Consider the following 26,748-nt stretch of genomic DNA (forward strand, 5'->3'; position numbering starts at 1 on the left):
TATGAGGTGTGTTCTGAAAAAAAAAACTTCTTACGGTACTTACTATAGTTGGTTTTATTTATAAAATATTTTAAATACAAAGAATGTTTATTTTTTATTTCTTCATCCAACAAAAATATAATATACAGGGTGTTCAGTTTGAAAAACAAAAAAAAAACATATATTTTGATGACCAAACCAAATTTAGCATGGAATTTTGAAAACTTTGTATGATTTAAGACAGGAAGAAAGAAGCACCCTTTTAGAAGAGCGCGGTGTTCACAAACCTGTCCCACTTTTTTGTCAAACGAAAGTTGCCGTAAACAAAATTTTCATAGCCCTCTTCGTTTCCGAGCTACAGGGTCTTTGTGAAAATTTTGCAATTTGGGACATTCCCTGTATCTCTGTTATTGTTAAACCTATCGTGAAGGTGAAAACTGTTTATTGTAAAACTTTTTGCGTAGAATACAGTGGCGTAGTTTGGTTTTCTACGAAAAAAAATATTTTTGAAAATATGAACTAAAGTTATGTTTTTTTTCAAATAGAACATCCTGTATATTTATAAATAATATATATGATCTGTCTTACTATGAGCTTCTCAAAAATATACAAAATATATAGTTTATATCTACGAATATATATATATTTTGAAAATATGAACTAAAAGTTATGTTTTTCAAATAGAACATCCTGTATATTTATATATATATATATATATATATATATATATAAAAAATATATATATATATATATATATATATATATATATATATATATATATATATATATATATATATATATATATATATATATATATCACTCTATATTTGTATATACTATTTACTGCAATATTTGAAAGCTTTTATTAAAATATATTTATTAGTATAAGCCATGATTGATAATAAAAGAAACTAAAGAATTATTATATATAAACTGCTATCTGTCTCTTGTTTTATTTTGGGAGTCACTAATAAATTCTTTATAGATTAGGAAAATTTAATTCTCTACCGCTATTTGTAAATCTTCTTAAGCTATCGCACAGGAAATTCTAAATATTCCTTTAGCTAATTTACGTGAAATATACTTTCAGCAAGATGAGGTTCCAGCTCACAACTTTGAAAATATTAGAATTTTGCTAAATTATTATTTCTCAAATTAATGAATTGGAACCAATGAATCCATATGATGGCCTCCCTAATTCCTGGATTTGTTCGTTCTCGATTTTTGATTTTATGGACTTTTGAAATATGAAATATATCCTGGCAACTGCAACAATGTCGAACATCTGAAAAATTCTTTAATAATGCAAGCTCTTAGATATTTGTAAACCCATCCCGTTATAATAAATTTCGTTATAAAAAAAAGAAAAAACATATTTACAGATTCAGTGGTAACAGTTCAAAAATAAAATATATCAATCCTAAATAACATTCTGAATATGTGTATAACGATTTTAGTAAATACAATTTTTTTTTTGTTATTTATCACGGCCTACTAATAAGAAAATAATATATCTTAAATGTTGCATTAAGTAGTGAAAATAAATATAGAGTGATATATATTTTTAAGAAGCTCATAGCAAGACAGATCATATTATTTATAAATTTATAGGGTATTCCATTTGAAAAAACATAACTTTAGTTTATATTTTCAAAAATCTTTTTTTCGTAGAAAACTAGACTACGCCACAGAATTTTACATAAAAAGTTCTACAATAAACAGTTTTCACCTTCTCGATACCTCTAACAATGACAGAGATACAGGGGGTCCCAAATTGCAAAATTTTTGAAAAGACCCTATAGCTCAGAAACGGCAGAGGGCTATGAAAAATTTGTTTGCAGCATCTACCGTTTGACAAAAAAGTGGGACAGGTTTGTGCAAACCGCATCCTCCTATCTTTACTAATTACGGAGATACCGTATCATTTCCCATGTCCCAATGGGACACCCTGTACAGACCAATAATAGTAAATACCTTTTCTAGCTTCGATTTCAGGACACTTCTTGTATTTTCAAGATTTTAACAAACTTTGAAAAATACGTAATTTGTATTTATTTATTACTATCTCTGAAAACAATAACCAAATTTTAATGATATCGTAGGATCACGTAAAGTGATCAGCAGTGGGATTCTTAATGACAAGATCGAGACATCGCGTCCCGAAGAATCGACAAATTGCGATTCTTAATGTATTTGTTCGGTGCCGAGTGCGCGATATACCTTGGCTTTAAGAGTCCATTTAACGTTTTATGTAAAACTGGCTAGGTATTTTTACCACAAATGAAGAAGGAAATTAAAGATAAAGGATTATACTATTTCTGTACTGTAGTACATTTTCAGACAACTTCTTTATTTTTAAGATTTTGATGGTCAAACACGAACAAAATATTCCTTATGTTTGGACTAAATTTTCTCGAAAATAAAGACAATTTAAAATTCCGTGAAAATTTTGATTAGCTCATAAATCATTTTTTTAAGCTTCCAAAGCATTAATAAACTTTTAAGCACTTACAAATAATAAAGTAAAAATGCTTTCTAGACTACCATCATAAAAAACTACCTACCGTTTTTGCGAAAAACTGCAAAACTGTCTAATTGAAAAAGTTTTCGCTCTACTTGGCAAGACTGTCCAACTTATTTTATGTCGTTCGCTATTTATAACCCACGGCCGAAATTTCCTCCCGCAAATATGACTCCTGCCCTAAAAAGGTTTTGGAAATATTATTTGCTGAGGGCAAATTTATTTTCTGCAACCCTATGCCGTTTACGGCAAGAAGAATATATTTACGCGTTGACAAATGGGGCACTCATATGAGATTTGAGCGTGTTATGAAACATGGGACACCTCGTTATACTTAATCCGTCGTTAGATGGGGGTTCTCGTTATGGAGATGTCGCCTTATATTAGTTTATTTAATTTGTTTTGCTTTAGTTGAGGGACTGTTGCTTTTTATGTTTATTCATTATTTTTCTAATGATTTTCTTCACTATATTGTCATTACTATTTATGTTCCATTATCAAATACAAAAAACGGCTATAATCATTGTTTTTATTATAGTGGAGTGCCCAAAGATTTTTACCTCGGAATTCAATTACTGTGAATGTATGAATGTGAAACCTTCTGTATTGTGTTTTATAGATAAAATACTAAAATGTTTACCCCTTTTTATCGTTGCTTTTAATTTTTTATTTCAGTAATTTTAGTAAATTCTTAATTATTTTCTTTTTAATTTTTTGATTTTTTTATTTCTTTTGCTAGTAAATTTACTGAAATACTTAAATAAGTCTAATGCATAAGCTATACCTATTCTGCTTATATTCTAATCATTGAAATTTTGATTGAAATAAAATTATACAATTATACAGGGTAACGCGTCATATACGACGCGGTTTTTGCAAGGAGAACAAAAGTTTGTATTGAAGTGAAATGTTGTGAGCTTATGTAAGTCAATTTAAAGCATTTTCTAAAATTATGTATAGTTCTCCAGAGTGTCCATAAAAAAAGTTAGACATCAAAGATATGTTTTTTTGTAATTGAACACCCTATATATTAATTGACTTTTGGATTCTAGTAAAAAAATAAAGGTTTGTTTCATTAGAAAAGTATATGACTTAAATGTATAGTTTTTGAAATACTTTCACCGGCACGAAAGATGGACACATTAAAACTTTGATGTATTTTAAAGGTTAATATATTTTGTTTTAATGGGCCGATTTTGATGATTTTTTAAGCAGTGTGTAGCAAAATTATTTGACTTTTTAGTATCTTTTTCTAAATTAAAAATGAAACTCCCCATCTGTTAATTATACTAGGGAAATTAAAATGTTGATATTTTGGTGAAAGTTTGAGACACCCTGTGGAATATGTTAAAACAGCAAGAAATTTAAAAATAATTTTATCATCTTGATACATCCTTTCTCGATGGTTTGTTTTTAGGTTCATCCCATTAGCTTTATTTTCTACTGTATATATTCGCTTTTGAAGAATACACTAACATATTTTCGTTATTGTTACATTAAGCCCATTCCTAGTCAACACATCTAGTAAGTTCTGGTCCCGAAGCAGGCCTTCTTGACATAAGATTTGCTTCATTTAATCCTCTTCTTATAGTCCGTTAGTTAATATTTACGTTCCTTAAATACAATTAATTATGAATTTGAAAAGCTGACAAACGGCGCTGCGCCGGCGGTTCCTTAGCAATAAACTTACATTAAGTCGATCGTCTCGATTAGAAGTTCCCATACGAAGTTTCCTGGACATCCAGATTGACGTTATCATGGACGTGGTTATAATTCAAAACCACTCAGTATACTCTATGGTATGAAGGTATTTTTGAAACCGGAATTTTATAGCAAATTTATTGAACTAAACTAAAGTAATATAGATATATATTGGACTCACCCTCTATATCTATAAAAATATTTTTGAAATACGCACTACCATTAAACACATATTTTGTAAAAAGTTTGGAGTGAAAATCTCAAATAGGAATACTGATACAGAGCTTTTCCGGAATACGGAGCCATCTTGTATGTATGCATTTGTATATATGTATGTGTGTTTATTTAAATGCTAAAGTAAAAGCAACGAATTTAAATGGGTAAACTTTGTAATATATATTATTAACAATACAATGCAAAAAGTTTTATAAAAATTCGTTCACAGTAAATTAATTCCGAGGTTTGTATCCCAGAAAGGCTTAAAGCACTCAACTATTAATATTGTCACACCCCATTTTGTGGATTATGACCAGGGGCATAGCAAATAATAAAAACTTCAATTTAATTTAACAATCAATTTAATTAACTTACGAATAATGCATAATTAATTATAAAAATAAATATGTACTTACATATTATATTTATGCACGAACATTATCATCACTGGCTCGGGGGTAGTGTCAGGGCTTCGAATGTCAATGCCGGAATCTCGACCGCGACCTTATCGAACATCAATTCTCGAAACAGGTGACATTTTTGTATTTATTGGTTCGTTACGTCGAATTATCAAATCAGCATTATTGGTCTATCGGTGCGATGACCGCGTTAGTGCTGATTTGATGATTTTATAAATTCGTAATGGAAGGAAATATTTTTCGCAATTGCCAATTATGCTTATAATTTTGATTTAAAAACTTTGCTTTTATTGCGTAAACTCGATATGCCAATGAACTTTAAATATTTTATATTTCCTTTCAATTGAATTATTAATTTACGAAATATATTTAAGTTATTTTATATATCCAATAATTCCATCCTTGACAATATTCTTAGAAGAATAATCTTAGAAAACAACAAAAGACATTAACATGAATTTATAAAAAATATACAAGGAGAAAATGAATTATTGCATATTTTTTTCTCTATAGCCTACCTAAATAGCGATAGCAATTATTTTATTTATGACGTCCACCCACTAATTTCAAGTTATTATAGTCAATAAAAAAGAAATTAAGAAATATTTTTCTTGGGATGCATTTATCTTGTTTTTTTCAATTTTTTTTTTAATTTTGATTAATTCACTCTTTTTTATATTTTTGTGTCTAATTAAAAGGTTGTATATGAATTCAGGTTAACAAAGTAATATTCAACACAATTGTTTAACTATGAGTAATTAGCTGGAAGAAAACCGCAGGTATAAAGAGAGGCAAATGTTGGTTTATAACTATAGTAGGAAAAATTAGAAATAGTAAATTTGCTAGTTTAACATATTGGCATTTCTTTTAAGTTTTATAAAAACCTTTCTAGTATATATAACTTGTGAATCATAATGTATTAAATTATGCATTATTCGCTTTATGTTAATCTCGGTACTTACTATAATTCTATGATTACTAAACGATTCATACACAAAACAAACGTTTTCCATTTTATCATTAATTTTTTCTTTTTTTATCATGGGCAACAACTTTGTGAGAATGAACAAACTATATAACTTACTAAACGATTTTTTCGGGAATTCTTTATATTTGATCAACCTTTTAGCTTAATATTCTTGCATCTTTTATTAATATGACTTCCTAATTATTTTTAATATCAACAAATTTTATGACTAACACAGACAGACGTTGGGTAACGGTGTCCCAGAAATAGGTACATATATTTTGGTGGTAGATCTGGTTAAAAGAAACCTAGCTTGTCTTTACCATTTTTAAAATAAATTTAAATAAACAAGTTATGTAACTTTGAAATAGTTGCGACAAAAAAAATTGCGATATTTTCAGAGCTGCCGCGCCGGGGGAAATCGGCAATTTCCCGGATATCAGCTTGTTTTCCGCCGGGTGTTGCCGCGACTAGAAAGACTTAAAAACTACTTGCAAAATTCCACATCACTAAATGGATGATCGCCATTAGCCCTACCTAACACATTCCACAAAATAAATTAAAAAAAAACTTACCTTTATTAAAAAAGGATACCCGACAGCAGATCGATATAATTGCAAAGCTTTTTTCCATTTTACCAGTCTGAAAACTGCACTTAACAACATTTTACTTTTCTTGACCACAATTGATTATGCACCTGAGGATCCAAACTTCAACGCGGCAATGTTATAACACATAAAATGTTTCAGCAATATAAGAGTTCTCACATTTACATGGTATATTACATTTTTTGTTTATTGTTTACCTTTATATAACTGAAATTTATATAACTCAATACTAAACAACAAACACATTTTTTGTTTAGTATTGATGTTGTTCTATATCAGGGAAAATACCGCCATTCATACTTGCCCTAATTTCAACCCTTAAGCGATTTTACACCAAGCGCGTTTCGTTAATAACAAAGTTAATTGCCACGGGGGTTTGTCGACGCCAGACCATAAATTTGCCACCAAGATGCTAACAGCGAATAGGGTCCTTCTGTTTCCAATATAGGGCTTTGCCACTTTCAATACGCCGCAAAACGGTCCCAGTATTGGCTTTGGTTTTCTAGCGCCCAACATTTACACCATCTGCGAAGTACTTTAGCGATCATAGTAGAAATTGGCTCGCTATAAAAAATTACTGTTGTTCATAAGTTTATTATAAACAGCATCATGGTCTTGCATATTTATGTTACACGGTTAAAATATTTACTTGTGTGGTAGAACATAGCCAGGGTCGATGAACAAAGTGGAAGAGATAACATTTTATCCAACTGTATAATAACAAATAGTTTAAATAATATCAAAAGCCTACGTTGTATGAAGTATGTTTTTTTATTGGCTTACCTCGTATGCAAGCGCCAATGACAACATTAGGGACACTTGAAGATAGGTGAAGATAAGATGGACTTCGCATACAATATGCGACGTTGTCAATCCCCTCTGTCTCTTTCACAGATATTAGTAGATATAAATAAATTGTAAATATTCGTTCTTTTTTCAAAATTCTTCGGAAATATTTGGAATGTTTAAAGTTTTAGTTGGTATTTTGAATAGCATCAAATTGCTGAATTTTGCCTCCATTTAACCGACCTCGCATCTCCTCTAGATCCCAATATGGAGGCACAAATTTGGTATACCCTGTACATTGCATAAAATGTATTAAATATTATACAGATTACTTATAAAAATATGCCAGAATTTATATTGAACAAAACTAAAAAAAATTATTTCAAATAAATCATGATATACATGTTAATGATGTTTAATATTATGTCTAACATTTTACGCTGGATGCATACCATGATAGTAAGACTCATGATTACATATGAAGCAGTTGCTTGGTATACCAAACTAGAGCAACGTACAGCAAGGCAAAACCTGTGCAAAGTACAGAGACTGGCATGCAACTGCGTCACATAAGAGAACAGCCAGCAATTTAGGTCATTTCTGAACTAACACCGCTGCACATTGTCGTCAATCATTAGAATGGAAAACTATACCTAGAATGTATAACTTTGAGAAACACCTCACCCTAGTATTGACCAATAAAAAATTGATCAATAATTTTGATTGGAAGAGATGCATATTTGCTCAGCAGGTGAAAGGCCATACCATAACGTGGTATACTGATGCTTCTAAAACCAAAGCAAAGACAGGGATAGGCGTATTTGGGCTGATAACTAAATAATCTGAACAAATGGACACCTACCCAAGCATCCTTTAAGCAGACATTTACGCTATCAGTGGTACGATACGTGCAACTTATCGTAGATAGGAACTATCGTAAACAAGATATAGCCATCTTATCCAATAGTCATGCTACATTAAAAACAATCCACTCAGTATTCATCTATTCGAAGTTGGTCAAAGAACGCCTAAAGAAGCTGGACAAAATAGATAAATATAATAATGTCCTCCTACTCAATAGGCAATAAAAAAATACCTAGCTAGAAAAGGAGAGAATCCTCCACTAACTGGACCAGAAACGTTCTGCTTTCCAAGTGGAAACCAACTTAAAGCGGAACTTAAGAACCTGTATGATTCCGATCCTAACCTGGAATGAGAATCCTCCAACGGTTTAAGACACTCTAAGAAGTTTCTCAGAACTTACGACCGAGAAAAATCGAAGATTTTCTTTGATTTATCTATGAACAATCTTCGGATTGTCACGAGGTTTTTAACAGATTTAATCTGTCTCCTCCAGGAACATCCCAGTATATTGAAGCTAAGAAAAATCAGCTAATGTAGATTCTGTGGAGAAAATGGGGAAACACCAGAACACCTCATCACCGAGACTACAACAATTTGTGCCATGAAGTTTTGTACCACTGATATCGAAGATGGAGACCTAACCTCTATTAAAATGTCTCATATACTGGGTTTTATTAAAGCCCTGAGACTATATAATGAGTTATAACTCGTTATAAATCAAGAACACGATACATATGTAAGGTCGCGGAGATTAAACTCCTTCTATACACTCATCTTCTTTTAATGATGTTTCATATCGAATCCTGCTTTGTTATAATCTTACCATCGATACGGAATTACATTTCCAGGTTTATGCTGATTTAAATTAAATTTTCTAAATTAAAATGTTATAGCTCTTTATTTAGTTACAGTTCCTTCTTCACGAATACCATTTATATTAAGGGTCGGCAGTTCTGGTCTTGGGAGCCGATTTTCGTGTGTACGAAGAGTACGGTCAACACGCTTAGTAAAATAAGATGTACTGAATAAAGACAGAAGCCAAGTATTTTCCAAACGCATGGAATCTAGCGTCAAATTAAGTGATTATGTAATAAATATTTCGTATTTTTGCTCTCTCCGACTTACTAGATTACCATAGCGATTCACTCCTATACATGTAAACGCCGACCCAAGGTTTCGATTGCCAGCCGGGTATATTGTAATCGCAAAACATTTTCCGATGCACGTCATCAATCATATCGACATTGACACTAAAGTCTATAAACCTGACTAAATAAAATTTTGGCAAAAATATTTAAATTTGTTGTATAATTTAAGATACCAAGCAGCCCTTCATTTTTCTTTATAGAGCAAATTATTCTAATAGATATTTTATTTAGACTAAAGCTGAAAAAATTAGTTTAAACTGAATTTGATTATCGCTAAGTTGGTCAGATTGAGCCGTTTTCAGCAATGTTATCCTTAATAATTGGACAATTATCCTAGTATTGTGAGTAATTCTCGTCTATTTTCATAGTCTTTTTTAAAAAAACAGTTCTTTTAAGAACTAAATTTTCGAGTTTTTATATTGAATTTCTTGAAATTGTGTGTTGAAAATATGCCGAAGCATTTAAACAGTAGGTGCAAAGAGCTTGTAGCTTTCTTGTTTCTTTAAGATTATTTTGAACCAGAATGTAAAAAAGGGGGGTCCCCCTTTATTATTCATTATTAAAGGTCCTTTATTATCCTTGACTGCAGGCAGAAAAGTTAGTTTGATTGATAAGCACATTATACCACTTTCAAAGTTAGTTTTTATTAACAACCTAATCAAATACAAATATATGTATTTTTTAGTGGGGGATTAAATAGATCCAGTATATACTGCTTCAACATCCATTCATAAGTAATTCGTCCAATATTCAAAGGTCCGCTAGCAATTAGTTAAGCAATTGGAAGTGAGAAAAAATATGCCTTTTTACTTTTTAGTAACTAAGGTCTAGACCATCTTGAATGTTGTCGAAAGTTGTTAACTTTCTGTTTTAAATTTGTTTAAGTAAATAGTAAAAACTAACGGCAACAGTATTTCATGATAATATAAAACAATACAGAAGACCAAACCATGTTTTGTCGACGCAGCCAAGTCGTACGTTAAGTTGTTGCCTGTGGACCGAGCTTTACAGTGTCCACAAAAAGAAGAAAATATTTCGCTCGGATGAATATGAAATTTTAATACGTGTTACTTTCAAAGAGATTCAAGAGTTTCACAAAACCATTGCTACGGATTTGCTCGAGCCTAAAAGATTTTTTTATTTACATTCATATACTGGAAGTGTTTTGGAAACAGTGAAAGTTGTTTTTAGGGCAGTTGAAAAAAGTTTGGACTGATGAAAAGCTCCCTTAAGGGTAGAACAGGAATCAGATACTTTGTGTACTTCAACTTTTCTAAAGTTTTTTTGTTCTGGAAAATAAAGTATAAATTACTATTACTGTGTACTGGGTGTCACAAATTAAAGGCCCAACAATGGGATCTCGGAAAATAGGAGATTTTCGAGGCCAGTTAAATGGGAGGCAACCATTTAAGGATGATCAAAATAAGTAAAGGTCTAAATTTTGAATACTTTCCAAGATTTTAGAAAAAAAAAATTTTGATTTTATTTATATTTTATTTTTGACACTATTTGAATAGATATAACAAAATAAATTTTACATTCTCATTGCTACTTTTTGTTTGTTCTAGAAGATGGTGTTATAATTTTCAAACCTATGCAATAAATATTCAAATACATATTGTGTTTGAGCTGATATTTTCCCGATATTTTCGTAGTTTACATTAACTTTCTTCTTCTAAATATAGTCTTGGATTTTTTATTAATGATTTTAAGAACTTCGAAAGTATCAAAACCAATGACATATGGGAATTATTCGAATATAACAAATACAGCGTAAACTTTCCAATCTTGTATAAATGCAAAAAAATGCCGACAAGTCCATTGAAACAAATTTTACAGAATATACAAACAATGATTTAAAATATTACGGATATTAAAAAGAATAATAAGTCGAACGCATTGAATCTGGCACATAATTTCTTGAAAGTATGATGCATACAAATTTAATTCAGGGAGTTTTCTTGTAAATTGGGATTTTGATTAGGACATGTCGGGTTTTTACTACAAACCTTGTTAAATGAGCAAAATAAAATGGTTTGTTTTATTTAATTGAAATTGGATTAAAAAATAAACAAAAGTAAGCAAAGAATAATAATATACCTAGGTTTTAAGTTCAATTTAAGATTAAACATCAAAATCTAATTTCTTAGCAGAACAAATCCTTTTGACTTGGTAGTCGCTTTTTGTATTTAAACCTTATTTTCTATACTAAATATATTATCTTATATATGATAATGTTGATATTTGCCAGAAAATATTATACCATTTGATAGATCTTTAGATAAGAATGGTGTAAAGAACTCCACTTTTAAAAATGTGTGACTTGTCGAGCTTTGCATTTAGACATCTGAAATATAAAATCCTTTTATGTAAAAATAATAAAATTTAAAAGAAAACCTCTCACTTTGTACAGAAAAAAACGCACATTACCATAATCATCTGTCCCACGCTGGTTTCGGACTCTTCTTTTGTTGACGAAATTACTAACCAATTACCCTAACCAACGGCTTTAAAAGCATAACTGTCTTTTGTTTCTATTTTTTGGAATGGAGCTTGCCTACGAATCTCTTTTAGTTACTAAGTAATATAAATATAAGTAAAATGTACAGTCAAAAATAAAAAAAATAAGGCAAAAATAATACGATACTTTGGAATCATACATTCTGCGATACCCCAGCTATACATGTGTGTGAAAAGCTGATATTAGTTCTCTGTGTTTATTCATTGGTTAGTGACAGTCAACACGCAGTATTTTTCAAAAACGCGACGGGTTTATTTCTTGAGAAAATACCAAGCAAATTTTCAAGAAATGAATTCACCATAAATTTATTGTTTATTGTTCATTCGAAGCCAGCTTTGTTACCCTTAGGATACAGAAAAATCTTCATTTCACGATTACTTTTTGAAATGACCTATTAAAATTTATATGTTTCAGTTTCGACATTATCATTTGATTTCTAAGGTTTTCTGATTCAGAAAATTGATGATCGTCAGGCATATATTTATATTAAAGATCAGAAGCGAATTGATTTATACATTCATATTTATACGTGTTGCTCAAGGAATAAGGAATGCATAACGCAAAGAAGGCGCGATTCTCACTCTAACGTACCGTCAAGTCGAGCAGCCGCCTTGACAGAAAACATGAAATAAATAGGAGATGGACGTTGCCACGACCAACGCGTTACGGATAGTGTGAAGTTCTTCATTGTCGGCAATGTGATAATATTTATCGCGGTCGCCGGCGGCTTAACGTGACGGTGGTGTTAGGTTATAATGAGAATCGCGCCTAGAAAGACACCGTGCTACGTAATTGACAGGTCTTTAAGGGAACGTTCCGATTAAAGAGATTGTACTGTACTAAGTTGTTACATGGAATTGAAAACGTCGGATTGGATGTTTGTATTGAATAAATGTGTAGTTAAAACTAACGATGTACTTAAACAGCCGTTAAACGGTAGCTTAGATATTGTGACGTCGTTCACGTCGGGGGAAAGTAATGCCTACCTATAAGCACTTTGCAAGAGCACGTGTGGCTCCGTGGCTGAGGCTATCGCTTCGTGAGCGCATGGTCCGTGGTTCAAATCTCACGCCGGCCAAGACTTTTTTGCTTATAGCGTGATCTTATTGCATTGGTTTCACTCTTTTTGGTTGTATTGGTTTAGTTATTTGGCGGGTTGGTTAGCGTGGTTATTTGGAGGGTGTTAATTCATTGGTTAGTTGGTTATTTACTGGGGTTGGTTGGTTTTTACTAATTTATATCTGTTTTTTATATTTTTTTATCAGTGTCGAGGTTAGTTGCGTTGGTTAAGTTGGTTATTTGGTGGGGTGGATAGCGTTGGTTAGTCCTTATAAAATTCCTATATTTCATAAAGCCCGTCAAGTGCGTCACATCAACGACGTCATACCTATTAACGGCATTTTAGTAATCTACCGTTTAACGGCAGTTTAAGTACAGCCTAAAACTGAAAGTATTTTAGACTTCCATTGTCTTTATTTATTTTGCTTACATAACGTTATAATAATAATATTAAATAACGCTTTATTGTACAAAAAGCCAAAATAGCTTCATCGACAAAGCATTTACAAAACAAACAAAAGAACAAAAAATATACAAATAATAAAAAATATCCTGCAATACAAATCATACAATTAAAAAAAATACGTCATTAAAATTACAAATAGAACATACACGGACATTGCAGAATACAAAAAAAGGCTCAAAAGACTCAAGGATATCAATAAAATTTTCCAATAGAAAAATTGTAAGCTTAGCGTTTCAGTTAGAAGTATCACTGATCGTTATCAAGTGTGAACTCTTGATAACTGTTCACACTTGATAACGGTCAGTGATACTTCTGACCGAAATGTTGAGTAAACAAAATAAATAAAGGCAGTGGAAGTGCGAAATTATTTTAGTTTTAATACTGAATCATTATCTACCACATTCAAATTTGTAGTTGTTTGAGTTTTCCCAAGTAGTTGTTTGAGTTTTACAACCAACATCATTTTGAAAGTTTGCTTTCAACAAAAGTATAAACAGTTTCCTTCTTTATTAACAAATATTATTGAACTTTTTAAAACTTTTCTTCTAACTTATTACACCTGGACCAATTTCTTCTTTTCCAGGGTGAAAAGGGCGACATGGGCAGGAGAGGTCGACGCGGCCGACCTGGGCCTCAGGGTCCCCCAGGACCGGCAGGCAAAGGAGGGGAGATAGGCCTTCCAGGATGGATGGTAAGTGGAATTTTCCGTAAAATTCGGGATATATGGGGAAAGATTTAAATCGCGGGTGCGTTGTCATAAGACTATCTGCGACACGGTCTGATCTCTGCCTAAGTTGAAAAGCTTTTTGGTCGGAATAATATATTACATCTTTATTTTTTTCAGTGGGATAGGATTTTGGAGAGAGGAATTTAATTTAAAAAGGCTTTCTACGTATAAATTTGGAATTTTATTTTCAAAGATTGTCATTGTATAGTATTTAATTTTTTTTTTCTATGAACAAAATGAAATGAAAGTGAGATATTAAAGACAAAGTATTGAGAAGTAAAAGATTAAGAAGGAAAAGCCAAATGTTATTTTTATATTCGCAGATTAAAAACGAAAGCTACGTCATTCTATCTATTTTAAAAAACCTTCTTTGTTAGTTCTGTTTGACAAGACTTTTGATCAATTTTAATTTTTGTCAGATTTTTAAATGCTTTCTATTTTTATATTTGTGATTATTCCAAACAGGATTTAAAAATAATTATTGTTCAGATTGCGACTACATAGAAAAATACCCTGTTACTTTTTGGTATCTATCAAATTTGAAATTTAAAGGAATAAATGGCTAGACATTGATTTCTGGTCGAGTTTTTTGACTAGTCATAAACAAAATAATTATTCGATGGTATAGTATTTTTATCTCAGTCATATATTTATAGCGGGTGTGACTTAAATAAGTTCAAATATTTTTTAGGGGTAATACCTATATTTCGAACCCAGAAACATAATTATGAGTTTTTTTCCTAAAAAAAATTGAAAATTTGGAATTTTTTGGAATTTTTTTTAGTTTTTAGTTAAAAAAACATAATTTCTTGATAATATACCAACATAGATAGTAGATTAAATTTACAAGAAAGAAAATCAAGAAAAGATCCAGCGGTTCTCAAAATTTAAGCAAAAAATCATTTTTTTTTTTAAATTTTCAAAGTAAAATAACTCGATTATTTTGAAATTATTTGAAAAACGGTAAAGAGAAAATATGTTTCTTTTCGAGATCTACCAGCCTTGAAAGTATTTGCACTTATTTAAGACTCACCCTGTATATTGCTCATATATTTAGTAGAATATTCTGAATACAATTGTAGTTTTTTATTGAAAAGTTAAAACTTTCTGTAAAAAATTGCTAGCATGATGCAAACTATATGTCTCTCATTTGGCAATATAACACAATTTCTATATAATTGTTCTTTGTAATAACTTAAGTTTAGATTTTCTTTCAAAGTAAGGGTCGATATGGTAGTAAGTTAGTTAAAAGATTTTTTCTAGATCTTTGGATTTGGCCAAAAACCATATAAAGACAAGTTTAAGGAAATAATTTTATGAGTAAGCTATGAAAAATAAGTTTCCAGAATATACAGATATGAATGGCATAAATGCAGAAGCTACTTTCAATCACACGTGGCATTACTTAAGTCTAATTCTTTGCATCTAAATTTAATTTATTTTTAAAAGCAATTAATTGATTCAAGAAATTCAACTAAATATATAAAAATTATTTTTTTAATACTTTTTTTAACTTGATATGAAACTGTATAAGATCAATGTAACACAGCAAGTAATTTTCCAGGACGTAGAAAACTGAATTTTATTATGTTATCTCGGTAAACTGTAAAGATATTCATATTTTACATCACATAAGTCAGGTTTTTGAAACTAAATTTAATTTTTCTTTAAAACTATTAATTAATTCAATCAATTTAACCAAGTATAAGACGACCAGATAAATATTAATTGACAAACAGACTACCATCAGTTATTATTATGATATATAGTATATATTTTCTTTTATTACATTTTTAAAATTAATAATATTAAATATATTTTAATTATAAATAATTTTAATTATATATATTTTTAAAATTCAATAGAGATGTAAGCAAAACTCTAATAAAATTAGTATCATAACGCAGTAGATTATGTAAAATAAAGAAGGAATAATAAAAAGAAAAAAAAATAGAAGAAAAAACATGACAATGTTAATTGACTTAAAATTCAATCAATTTAATATTTCCTTTTTTTCTGAACAAAAATTTATATATATTTTTTATTTCCAAAACTTCATTTTTAAATTATTTTATTTAACGACAGCCTCAATGATAAACGCGAAAAATCCATTTCGTATTTGAAAAGCTGGTTTATTTTATTCGTTAGTTTTAACTTTTTATATATATATTATAAATAAACACGATTAACTTTACGCTCGAAATAGCGGATTTAATATTTGTCTTTCTTGTCCATTGCACCATCCGACGAAACAGAACGGAAAGGTAAGGCTAATTGAAAATAAATATTTATCGTAGAATAGAAAATAAAACGAGAATGCAAATCTCGGACAAAAGCTCACAACGAATTGTTTATTTCATAAACTACAACGATTCCTTTATTTTTCTAATTAACTCCGAACAGATAAACCGTTTGTGTTGATACTACTTTTTCTCGAACAGATTATTAATAAGAAGCTTATGCTCTTTGTTGTTGCACTGTTTATGTCTACTTTATTGACTAAATTAAATATTTTCAATAAGAAATTGTTGTGGCTATATAAAAATTAAAAAGAAATGTAATAATAATTAATACTTATATCTGTTTTTCTTCAGTATATTTTGTGAAATAATTATAAGAAAGTTTATTCTTATACTTATTGATTCAATATACTAAAAGAATTTTGAACTTTGAGACACTATCTTTATTTAGTTTAACATCCACAATATTTCAGTCAGTTTCATCACTGACTGTTAACAATTGATGGGTCCAAGGGATAAACATTATAAGCGCCATTTTATTAATTTTACAGGAGAGCACTGGCCGGCTGGCGATTATCAGGTTCTGTCTGTGTATTCTATATTTTTACTAGGTTAGGTTAGATTAGGTTGCTGGGGTTTGGAATCAGGTTTGATTCCTCACTCGGAGGCCTTAGGCCCATTGTATTGTTGTAGCAAACCTTCCTCTCATTCTTCCTTTGCGTTAAAGCACTTACAGCTCTTTGCAAAGTTTCCGATATTGCTGCTGTTAGCTTCTGCTGCGTCCTCTAGTCCCTCCAAAAAATCTTGCCCTAAAATGGTTTCTTCTTCCCCTCCGCATTCTCTTATATTCTATTAGGAATATATCATAGGTTTCTAATATATTTTAACTAGGCATATATCATAGGATTAAACAACTTATTATTCTGCAGAGTTTACACATTTATTAGGGACCAGCTGGAACTACTATAATATTGTAAAATCCTAAAATTAAGAAATTGGCGCTTATCAAGTTTTTCCCCTGGACTGTTCATTGTGAACTATTCTAATTCCTATAACTACTGAGCTTATAAACTAAAGCAAAAAATTCGAGTTGGATGCAATCAGGCATGAGGTTATCCACTGAGGACGCTAGGCTTGTACGTTTTATATGTGGATATTGTAGAAATTTTTATACATGGATTGCTAACTAAATTATTCTGGGTACCGGGCAATAGCGGCATCCAAGACAACGAGAAAGCCGAAGTAGGAAGACAGCGATCATTGAAATTATATTTTGGTCCAGAGCCAAACTCTAAGACTATATAAAAAAACAACTTTATTTCGAATATTTTATATATCTTTGTGTAAATCTTAATAGTAATTGAATTCGGTTAACCCTAATTAGCATATCGCGCGACATCCAATAATGCATAGTTGCATTCCTAATATTATATAAACAACTAATTCTAAACATATAATATAACTGGCCTTAATTAACTTAACATAAGAAATACTTATATCTAAACTATTATGTACAGGGTGTAATAATATTTACACACTACAGTACTGGGAATATCAGTAGTATGATCTGTAGTGCAGTAAAACTATGGATCAAGGAAAAGCATATCGTCTACTGGAGAAACGGACAAGGGCACAATCATAGCAAGGAACTGCAAAGGAAATCAAAACTACAAAGGAACTGCTAATGTTCGGGAGGAACCTGTGGCTTTCAAATGCTACCTGGCCAAGCTCAACCTATCTCAAGGAAGTTTTGATGCAGACTGCAATAAAGATCTTGAAACAGCAGAGCACATAACATGTCACTGCGAGGTTCTGGATCACAGGCGAAACTCTCTATTTGGGAAAGTAAGGCTAGAACCGATAGAACTATGCTCACATCCTGTCTGTATATTATATCTGCTCAAGTTGGTGCATTGTCTTTGTTTCAGTTGGTGCATTGTCTTTGTTACAGGGATAGGGCATGCAGATATAGAAATGGACCAAACATAATAGGCTTTACAATCAAAATACGTGGATTGCTAAAGAAGTTGTTACTGTGAAGATATAAAAACAACTTCTTTAAATTTAATCTTTTTTATTTAAAAAGCTTTTCCTTGTGGACAATCCAACCTTTCAACCATTTTTTGTTGTGCTATTTAAACTGCGTATTTCAGATGGACTGCAATACCTGACTTCAATGTTTAACCTTTCTTTGTATGGTTTTTAGTGATTGTTAAGTCATACATTTGGGGAATATTTCGCCTTTCCAATCCCGACTGCACCTGGGTGATGGACTCTTCCTCTAGTTTCGATGTTTCTGGTCTTATCAGTTTTAGGGCTCAAACACACTGACGACCAGGTCGCACCGGCCAGGCCGCAGCTACCTCTAAAACCATTAAATCAAATGATACAGCGCACACTAACGTCCTGGCCGTTCGTTGGTCGTTGCGACCAGAAGACTGCACGGAAATATTATTATTTTCTGCCGCTTGTTGCCTTTGTTTTCTCCCAAATTAATATTTTTTCAGATGAAATCCCTCAAATTCAACGCACAATATTTTATTTTCTATAAGATATAGTGTTTTAGTGTAGTTTTTGCACACGTGCAGAAAATCCAAAGAAATAGTATACAGACTGGATCAAAGATAAACTTAAATCTAATCCTTTTTTTATCAAGGGTCGATTCTAGTAAAACTCAAAACATTTTTATATGACATACTCTATTTATGGTTGGTATGATACCTGTTATTATACCTTTGAGTTTCGATGTTTAAAAAATAAAAAAAATAATATTTAAAGTTTTTCTACAACCTCTTGTTTTTTTTTATTAAATTAGTTTTTTTAGTTGTTTTGTAGTCATGTACAAGGAGGACAACTGTATTTTAAATATGATATTTAATTTAACGTTTTTCAAACAGGGTTCATTAGATATATTTTTACTAGGTACATTATTTTGAAAAAAAAATTAAGAAAGTAACTTAAACATTCATAAAAATAGAAGTAATTACTATTGTAGATTCTTCGTTATATTGTAAACATTGGAATAACTAGAAGCTAAACTTTCTACCTGCTTATATTTAGAGCCAGTATCTGACGATCTTTTTTTACGGTGGCCCTAATATGTTTACTTCTAAAGTCGATAAGGGCGCCATATCAGTAGAAAAAAGAAACAGAATATCTCCCTTTTTGTCGGTCGCGCGTACACAATGCTTTTTGTTTGTTGTGAATAGCAACTTCGCTTTTTAGTTAACTCGGATATTTTAACATTTTTGAAACAATATTTTTTAATTGGTAAAACGTAAAAAAACGTTAGATTTGACAACTCTGTTGAAACTGGTCGTTCATCTGGCTGCAGCTTTGCAGCACGCAATGCATCCGGCCAGGTCGTTGCGACCTGGTCGTCAGTGAGTTTGAGCCCTTAATGTAATACTGTCTGGGTAATAATTTGTCTTATCTGTCTTATCTGCCTTATCTATTCCTTTTATACACTAAATCAAAAAGTGAGAAAGTAGGTATCTTCTTTAGGCTGACTCACCAATGAGTATAGTAATTTCATTTGGAACTACAGAGACTTTAAAGTCGTTTGTCCAGACGATACAGACAATGCCGCCGAAAAAGGTAGTTTCGAAATTAAGCAACAATCTATTTCAATTGAAAAAAAGATTAAATAAAAAAAATAAATCCTTTTTGCTGCTAAGCCTAATCGGGCTACATCATTTACGTGGAATCCGAACCTCGGCCTCATTTTCAGTGGCCTACCGACTTGGCGAATATCTAAATCGACTCTTTCTCACGCTCACGAGATATCCGATCTCATCCAGCCTCGAACGGACGCGGCGTGAATGAGTAGAGTGTGTCAATATATTTTACACTCTTATACAGGGTGAGTTTCCTACGATGTTCTCTATGGGTATCTCGAAAACTACTCGAGATAGAGAGTCGGTTAAATGGGGAAAGAATTGCAGTTTTGTGGGGTCATAAATATGCGCCTCTCAGATTTTTTAAAAAGTTTATGGCTTACTAGATATTTCGAAAAAAAACAAATTTTGGCTATTTTAAAAATTTCCATAATTCCATTATAACCTATTTTAGACAAAAAGTTTTCAGATAAAAGTTGTAGATAATCACATCCCTAATAAGTTGTGCTCTCCGATTGTTTCTAAAGCCTGTCATTTTTGACATATGACACAAACATATTTTTTTTTAAATGGTAACCATAGTTGGCCATGACTTCATAAAAAGCGCCGTTTTTTAATCTTTTCAGTGATATAAGCTATAATATGTTTTTTTTTCAAAAAATTTCTGAGTTATAGCCAATTCTTATCCTTCTTGACTAATTTCACTTAGTTGGCGAGGTGCTCTTATTTTGTTATGATTTATAACTCATAAAAAGTCAAAATATATTATTAAACGGCTCTTTACAATTTACGTTACACAAAATAGCAAAGACAATTTAGTTGTAACTATATTGACCTAACTGTGTACAGGGTGTCCTAATATTACTTGGACATAGAGCTGCTACGTATTTTTGGAATCAAAATAAGTTCATTGGACACAATTTACCTTTATACAAAAGTGCTTCGGTTGTCCGTTAGAGGGCATCAAACTTTAACTAAAACTTAAAAATATAATATCACTACATACACTTTAAGTTAGAAAATGTTCAATTTAGTTTAGAAAATGTTCAAAAAATCCGCCATTATTTGGAGTACATAGTTCTTTTGTAAACTTTGTTATAACCATACCGCATAAAAAAATCTAAAATGGATAATTTAGGTGATCAAGGAGGCCCATGGTATTGGTCCACCTCTTTCTATCCCTGAGTCTACATAATTATGTTATAAATAAGTTTTAACATTTCTTTCATTGTGGGGGTAGGGGTGGTGTGTCATAATGAAAGTCATGTTGGAACCACTCTATTAATGCGCGGGTATCTAAATTTAACTTTTCTAACATGTCTTAAAAACCGTTCTCTAAAAAACGTAAGTAACGTTTACCGGTCAACGTATTTTCGAAACTGTATGGCCATGAAAAGTTGAACCAATAATCCTACACGCTTTTCTTCATTTGAAAAATTCATATTTACAATTTTTGTTTATTTTAATTTACAAAGTTTGGATATGACAGTTTCGCATTTCTGAGAGCAACGACGATTTAACTTGTTTCTATGGCTAACTAAGTGAAATTAGTCAAGAAAGACAAGAATTGGCCATAACTCAGTAATTTTGTGAACATAATATTATAGTTTATATCGCTGAAAAGCTTAAAAAATGGCGCTTTATATGAAGTCATGGCCAACTATGGTTTTCATTTAAAAAACATAATGTTTGTGTCATATCTCAAAAATGACAAGCTTTAGAGAAAATCGGAGAACACAAACTCATTAGGGATGTGATTATCTACAACTTTAATCTGAAAACTTTTTGTCTAAAATAGATTATAATGGAATTAGAGAGAATTTTTAAAATAGACAAAATTTGTTTTTTTTTAAATATCTAGTAAGCCATGAACTTTTTCAAAAATCTGAAAGGCGCATATTTTTTTGGCCCCACAAAACTGCAATTCTTTCCCCATTTAACCGACTCTCTATCTCCAGTAGTTTCTGAGATACTCATAGAGAACATCGTAGGAAACTCTCCCTGTATATATTAAATCCACTCGCATCATCTAATGTCGCTTAACTTCGGTGATCTGAAACCGGTGTTGTGACCAATTGACTTTGGACTTTGTAGAGATTTCTTACAGTAAATATTCTGAAGCAAATCCAATTTAATGTTGGTGATCATTAGTTTATCATCAACAATCATTAGTTTATAACCACACGTTTGACTGCACCCAACTCCGTCGTGGGTGAATTCCTTGCTCTAGTATATAAGCCCAGTAGTTTTAGCATTTATTTATTTTATTTAGTGCAAATTAAATAAAGCCAATGGAAGTCCGAGATTATCATAGTATTAATTAAAAGAATGTTACAATAGTAATTGATAATTGTAACTTAGTATTTAATTTACTTTTTAGGGAAGACCAGGAGCTACAGGAATACCTGGGCAACCTGGACCAAAGGGAGAAAAGGGAGATTCTGGATCTGGAATGGTAAATACAAAGTTAATGTTAAATATTAGTAGAATATATCATATTACTAAAAAAACAGACGACAACTTTAAAGTTTCGATGTAGAACGGTTTTATTAAAAATTGAGTGTGAATTCTGAAGATACCGTAGTATGACAGAATAATGTGTCTCATGAAAAAAGTATTATATTTGAGTGAACGGTTCGATCTAATGGCGTAGTATTCTATACCATCAAATTGTTCACTGAAATATGGGAAAATGAGATTCTTGTTTATTTTTAATTGTATCAAATAAAAGTTAAATAAAATCGATTTGAAATGCATTAAAGGCTAAATTAATTAAATTTTTGCTCAAAATTTGCATTTGGAAAAATCCTACAAACAAAAATATGTTAAATATAACAATTAAATGATTTTTTAATTAAAAATCACATGAGTAATTTTTGCTAATACGTCTTTATATGATTAACTTACACATCACTAGCTATTTAGATAAAATAACAACATACGAATTATAGCAAAATGGTTGATAGAAATTATTGAATCTATTTTTACAGACTTATTTAGGACCAGAGGTAAAACATAAGCAGTATTTAAATATCTAAAAAATATATAGATATTTTGTTTTAAAATTTTTGGTTCAATCATGAGTTCATAAACTCTATTATGAAAATACAGGGTGACCCATGCTTCCGAAAAAGTTCTATACTATGTTTTTGGTTTGTGATTTTTATTTAATTATTTATTCAGAATGTAAGGGGCCACGTTTTGAAAATATTTTCGTCATCGTACCTTGCATTCGATTCAAACATATTTCTAAAGTCATATATTTTTAAATGAAATGCTGCATATTTTTTAGCTCAGTAAAGTTGCCATTAATTTTCAATTTCGAAAATACTATAATGTCATATACTATACCGAGTGGTATTTGAAATATATCTGTTTTTCAGCTAAATTTTCTGCTTATTAAAAACCCTCTCAAAACTCTACATTCGAAGAATTTTAAAAAGATTTAATTTATAAGAAATACTATATAATAGTCTCTCAAAAAAAACTCTCTTCAAAATTCAGTTTACGAAAACTTGTTTCATATATACAAGATCAGTCAAAACTAAATGTTGCATTTTTTCCCACTCTTTTAAATGGAACAAATTGCTGTAAGTTTCGTTTAGTCTTTTCATTTTATTAAGTAGTTCCTACTCATAAAATAGATATTTAATGAGAAAATTGCGTTTGTTTAAAATATAAGACAAGATTTGACCTTCGTTCTTTCAATAGTAGGCGTTTATCCAGGGTCATGGCTATGCATCACGTTACCACAGTGTGGGTTTTCTGTTACATAATAATAAATATTACGTTTATTTGCTAATCCATTACATTTAAAGCTAGCCCCATCGGAAAATAATATTTTAGGAAAATGCCCCTATCAGTAAATTTAGTTTTAAAACGGTTATGTTTAAAAAACACTGTGTGTATTATATAACATTATGGTATTTTTGAAATGCAAATTTAATGGAAAATCACTTCAGTTTAAAAATATGTTTGAATCGCCCTCTATGTTGTCAGAAAATTTTTCAAAATATGCGTTCCCATTGACCCCACATTATAGCTTTATCGGAAGCCTTGATCACCCTGTAAGTTTCATATTAGTTTGATAAAAACTAATGAAATGGTGATTAGGTTAGGTTAGGTTAGATTTAGTTAAGTTAGGAAAATTTTGTACTACAACCTAAGTAGTACAAAATTTTCATTCTCACCCGGTAATAAAAACTAATAAATGAGTCCACACTTATATCCTATACATTTTAAAATATTACCTGAATATATTATTTAGAACAATAAATCATCGACATTTTAATTATTTTTATCAGTATATTACTTCCTGTCAAATATTTTTATTGTACGTACAAAAATCCGAAACTTATAAATCACAATGCGATCTTGCATACAGAAAACATTTTGCATTACGTCCATATATCACGTACGGAGTTTTAAACTAGCAACCTTAGGGCTGATTTAGCCGGACGATATCATATAGACATTATTCACATAGAACCTCCGTTTAAAAAGCTTGCTCCATTTTTGGTCAATTTAACCCATAAAATATGCAATATTAACCGGAGGAAAACTTTCGTTTTGAAATTTATGCAAGACAGTTGGTACGAACCGAGAAAATATTCTCATAATATGTAGAACCACTTCATATTACATTACAGGTTGACCCAGTTTGTTTAGCCTCTGTAAACCTGGAGTCAAAAAATCCAGGGGGATATAAATGCACACCAACATTTTTTTTTGTTGAAATAATCTCTTAAATATTTTTATAAAGTTAAATCATTAAATAAAGATAACTTAATATTAAGAAATAATATGTTATTTTTTACACAAAATATATCATTTTTTTGATTTATATCTAAAATGTTTTCGATTTATAAACTTGTTTTGAACGCCGTCGCCGGGATGAAAATAAGCAACTTTGATGAACACTATAATTGTACGGAAAAATACTAACTTTTCAAATTGAAAAAAATTTGGATTTATAAATGAAGGGTCAGGGGGAACAGCAGGTAAGTTAATTTCTCTCCAAAGTGAGAAAAGCATAATTTAGTGTTCAAAACATTGCAAAAATAGAGTACAGGAACTTAAAAAATAGCGTAATAGAGATTTGTTAGAACTTTGGTAAAGTTATTTTTTTTATTAGATAAAATACCATTGTAATGGACAAACATAAGAACTCAAGAATGAGTTGCCTAGTTCTTTTCTTTTTTGATTGATGCCTGCCTACTGCCTTTATATTATAACTTTGACGCTATACTCGTCTTCAAAGTTGTTCAACCCTATAACTTTATTATTTTTTCAGATAAAGAACGAAATTTGGTATGTTAGTATATGACATAAATCAGGGTTGATTGATGTATTCAAATTTTTTGTGGTCATTTTTTGTTTTCCGGAAATGACTACAAATTTTGATTTTTTAAGTGCCACCCTCACTACTATTTATATACTCGATAGAAAATTACACTCTGAATAGAACGACATATCATATGTCCACTTTTGACATATACGCATATGGTTTATTTGAAACATGCGGTTCATTTAGCGACAAATTGACCAAGTGTGTAGTACCCAATTATTCGTAAAAACTGCTTTTTCCAAATATTCTAATAAACCACCCTCGTTCCATTTGAAAAAAATTGAGATAAGATTAAAAATACGATTTGGCATCTTTAAGTCCAGGACAAAATACGAAAAATATTAGACGATCAAAACTCTTTTTCCAGGGCTCCTTGATTAAAGATTAGTGTTTTAATACAGCCATGGCACTCTAGATTGAAATTTAAATTACGATTTGTTTTTAAGCGAAAATATCAAAAGTTGACATCTGATATGTCAATATACCGAGGATGCCATTTAAAAATCAAAAGTTGTAGTCATTTCCGGTGAAATAGGAAGTGACCCAAAACAGTTGAATACGCCAATCAATCCTAATTTATTTCATAAATATACTAACATACCAAATCTCGTTTTTTTATCTGAAAAAATAAAAAAGTAAAAGGGGTGAGCCCCTTTCGAGACACACCCGGTCCATCTTCTGACTAGGTTGTTTTGTCCCAGTTTTGTGGTTTCTAAAGATGCTTGGTCTTACTCTGAAGCAGATGCACAGAATATTTGAATACGGCAAAAAAATTGACTTACATGCTTTTTCTTCTCTGGTCCTTCAAATTATCCAGTAAAATTGTATAGCCGTATAGAGAGTGAAAAAAAAAATTACAGGCAAGCTGATTTTTTCAGAGTTTGTCAGTGACTGTCTTCTGAGTGTAAAATTAACAAAATCGGAAATTTTCCCCTTGCGGTTTTTGAGCAATAGGATTATTTTTTTTAAACTGTACTACAACAAAATAGTTAGAAGCAAATTTTACATAAGAACATTCTCTATAAGTTCGCCTAATAATTTTTTTATAAGTTTATTATTTCCGGACTTAGCGGCCGTTTCATGAGCCCTTCGGGATGGTTTTCAAAAAGCTTGTTTAACAGCAAATTGACCCGTATGAAAGTTGTTCATAATAAATGGACAAGCAACTTCTCCTCATTATTTTTTTTTGTTGCTTGATTATTTTTGGAGATAGCGTCCAGTTCATGAACAAATTAGGGTAGTTTTCAATGTTACTCTTTTTTTCAGCAAATTCACCCTAGGACCCTCATTCAAAATAAGAGTACATATACCTTTGCCTTATGAACTTTTTTTGTAACTTGACTATTTTTGGAGCCAACGCCAGGTCCATCACACAAAAGAAGACGATACAAATAAAAAAAATCATAATATTCATTCACTTGATGAATTCCATGTTTCGTTTTGGAGAAATAAATACATATCATAGGGAAGTTTGCATGTAATTTTAATATGAACACCTTTAAGTTGGTAAATTTGTAGAACTAATCAAAAATTATGAAAGTACCCCAATTTGTTCATGACCT

The 26,748-nt window shown here is 30.8% G+C and overlaps 1 protein-coding gene across 9 annotated transcripts in view; it reads left to right on the forward strand.

Moving 5' to 3' along the window:
• LOC115875628 (collagen alpha-1(XVIII) chain-like) overlaps nucleotides 1-26,748 on the forward strand; it is a 955,759-nt gene that overhangs the window by 747,944 nt on the left and 181,067 nt on the right. For 8 of the 9 annotated variants that reach the window (XM_030891132.1, XM_030891136.1, XM_030891134.1 and 5 more), the window contains 3 exons: nucleotides 13,839-13,946; nucleotides 16,238-16,246; nucleotides 22,220-22,294. In XM_030891132.1, coding sequence (XP_030746992.1) covers nucleotides 13,839-13,946; nucleotides 16,238-16,246; nucleotides 22,220-22,294 — 192 coding nt within the window. The remainder of the gene's footprint in view (nucleotides 1-13,838; nucleotides 13,947-16,237; nucleotides 16,247-22,219; nucleotides 22,295-26,748) is intronic. The other variant, XM_030891133.1, reaches the window with a different exon arrangement.

This window comes from Sitophilus oryzae, unplaced genomic scaffold (assembly GCF_002938485.1).
Source record: "Sitophilus oryzae breed Bouriz unplaced genomic scaffold, Soryzae_2.0 scaffold_1393_pilon_pilon, whole genome shotgun sequence".
Taxonomy (NCBI): Eukaryota; Metazoa; Arthropoda; class Insecta; order Coleoptera; family Curculionidae; genus Sitophilus; species Sitophilus oryzae.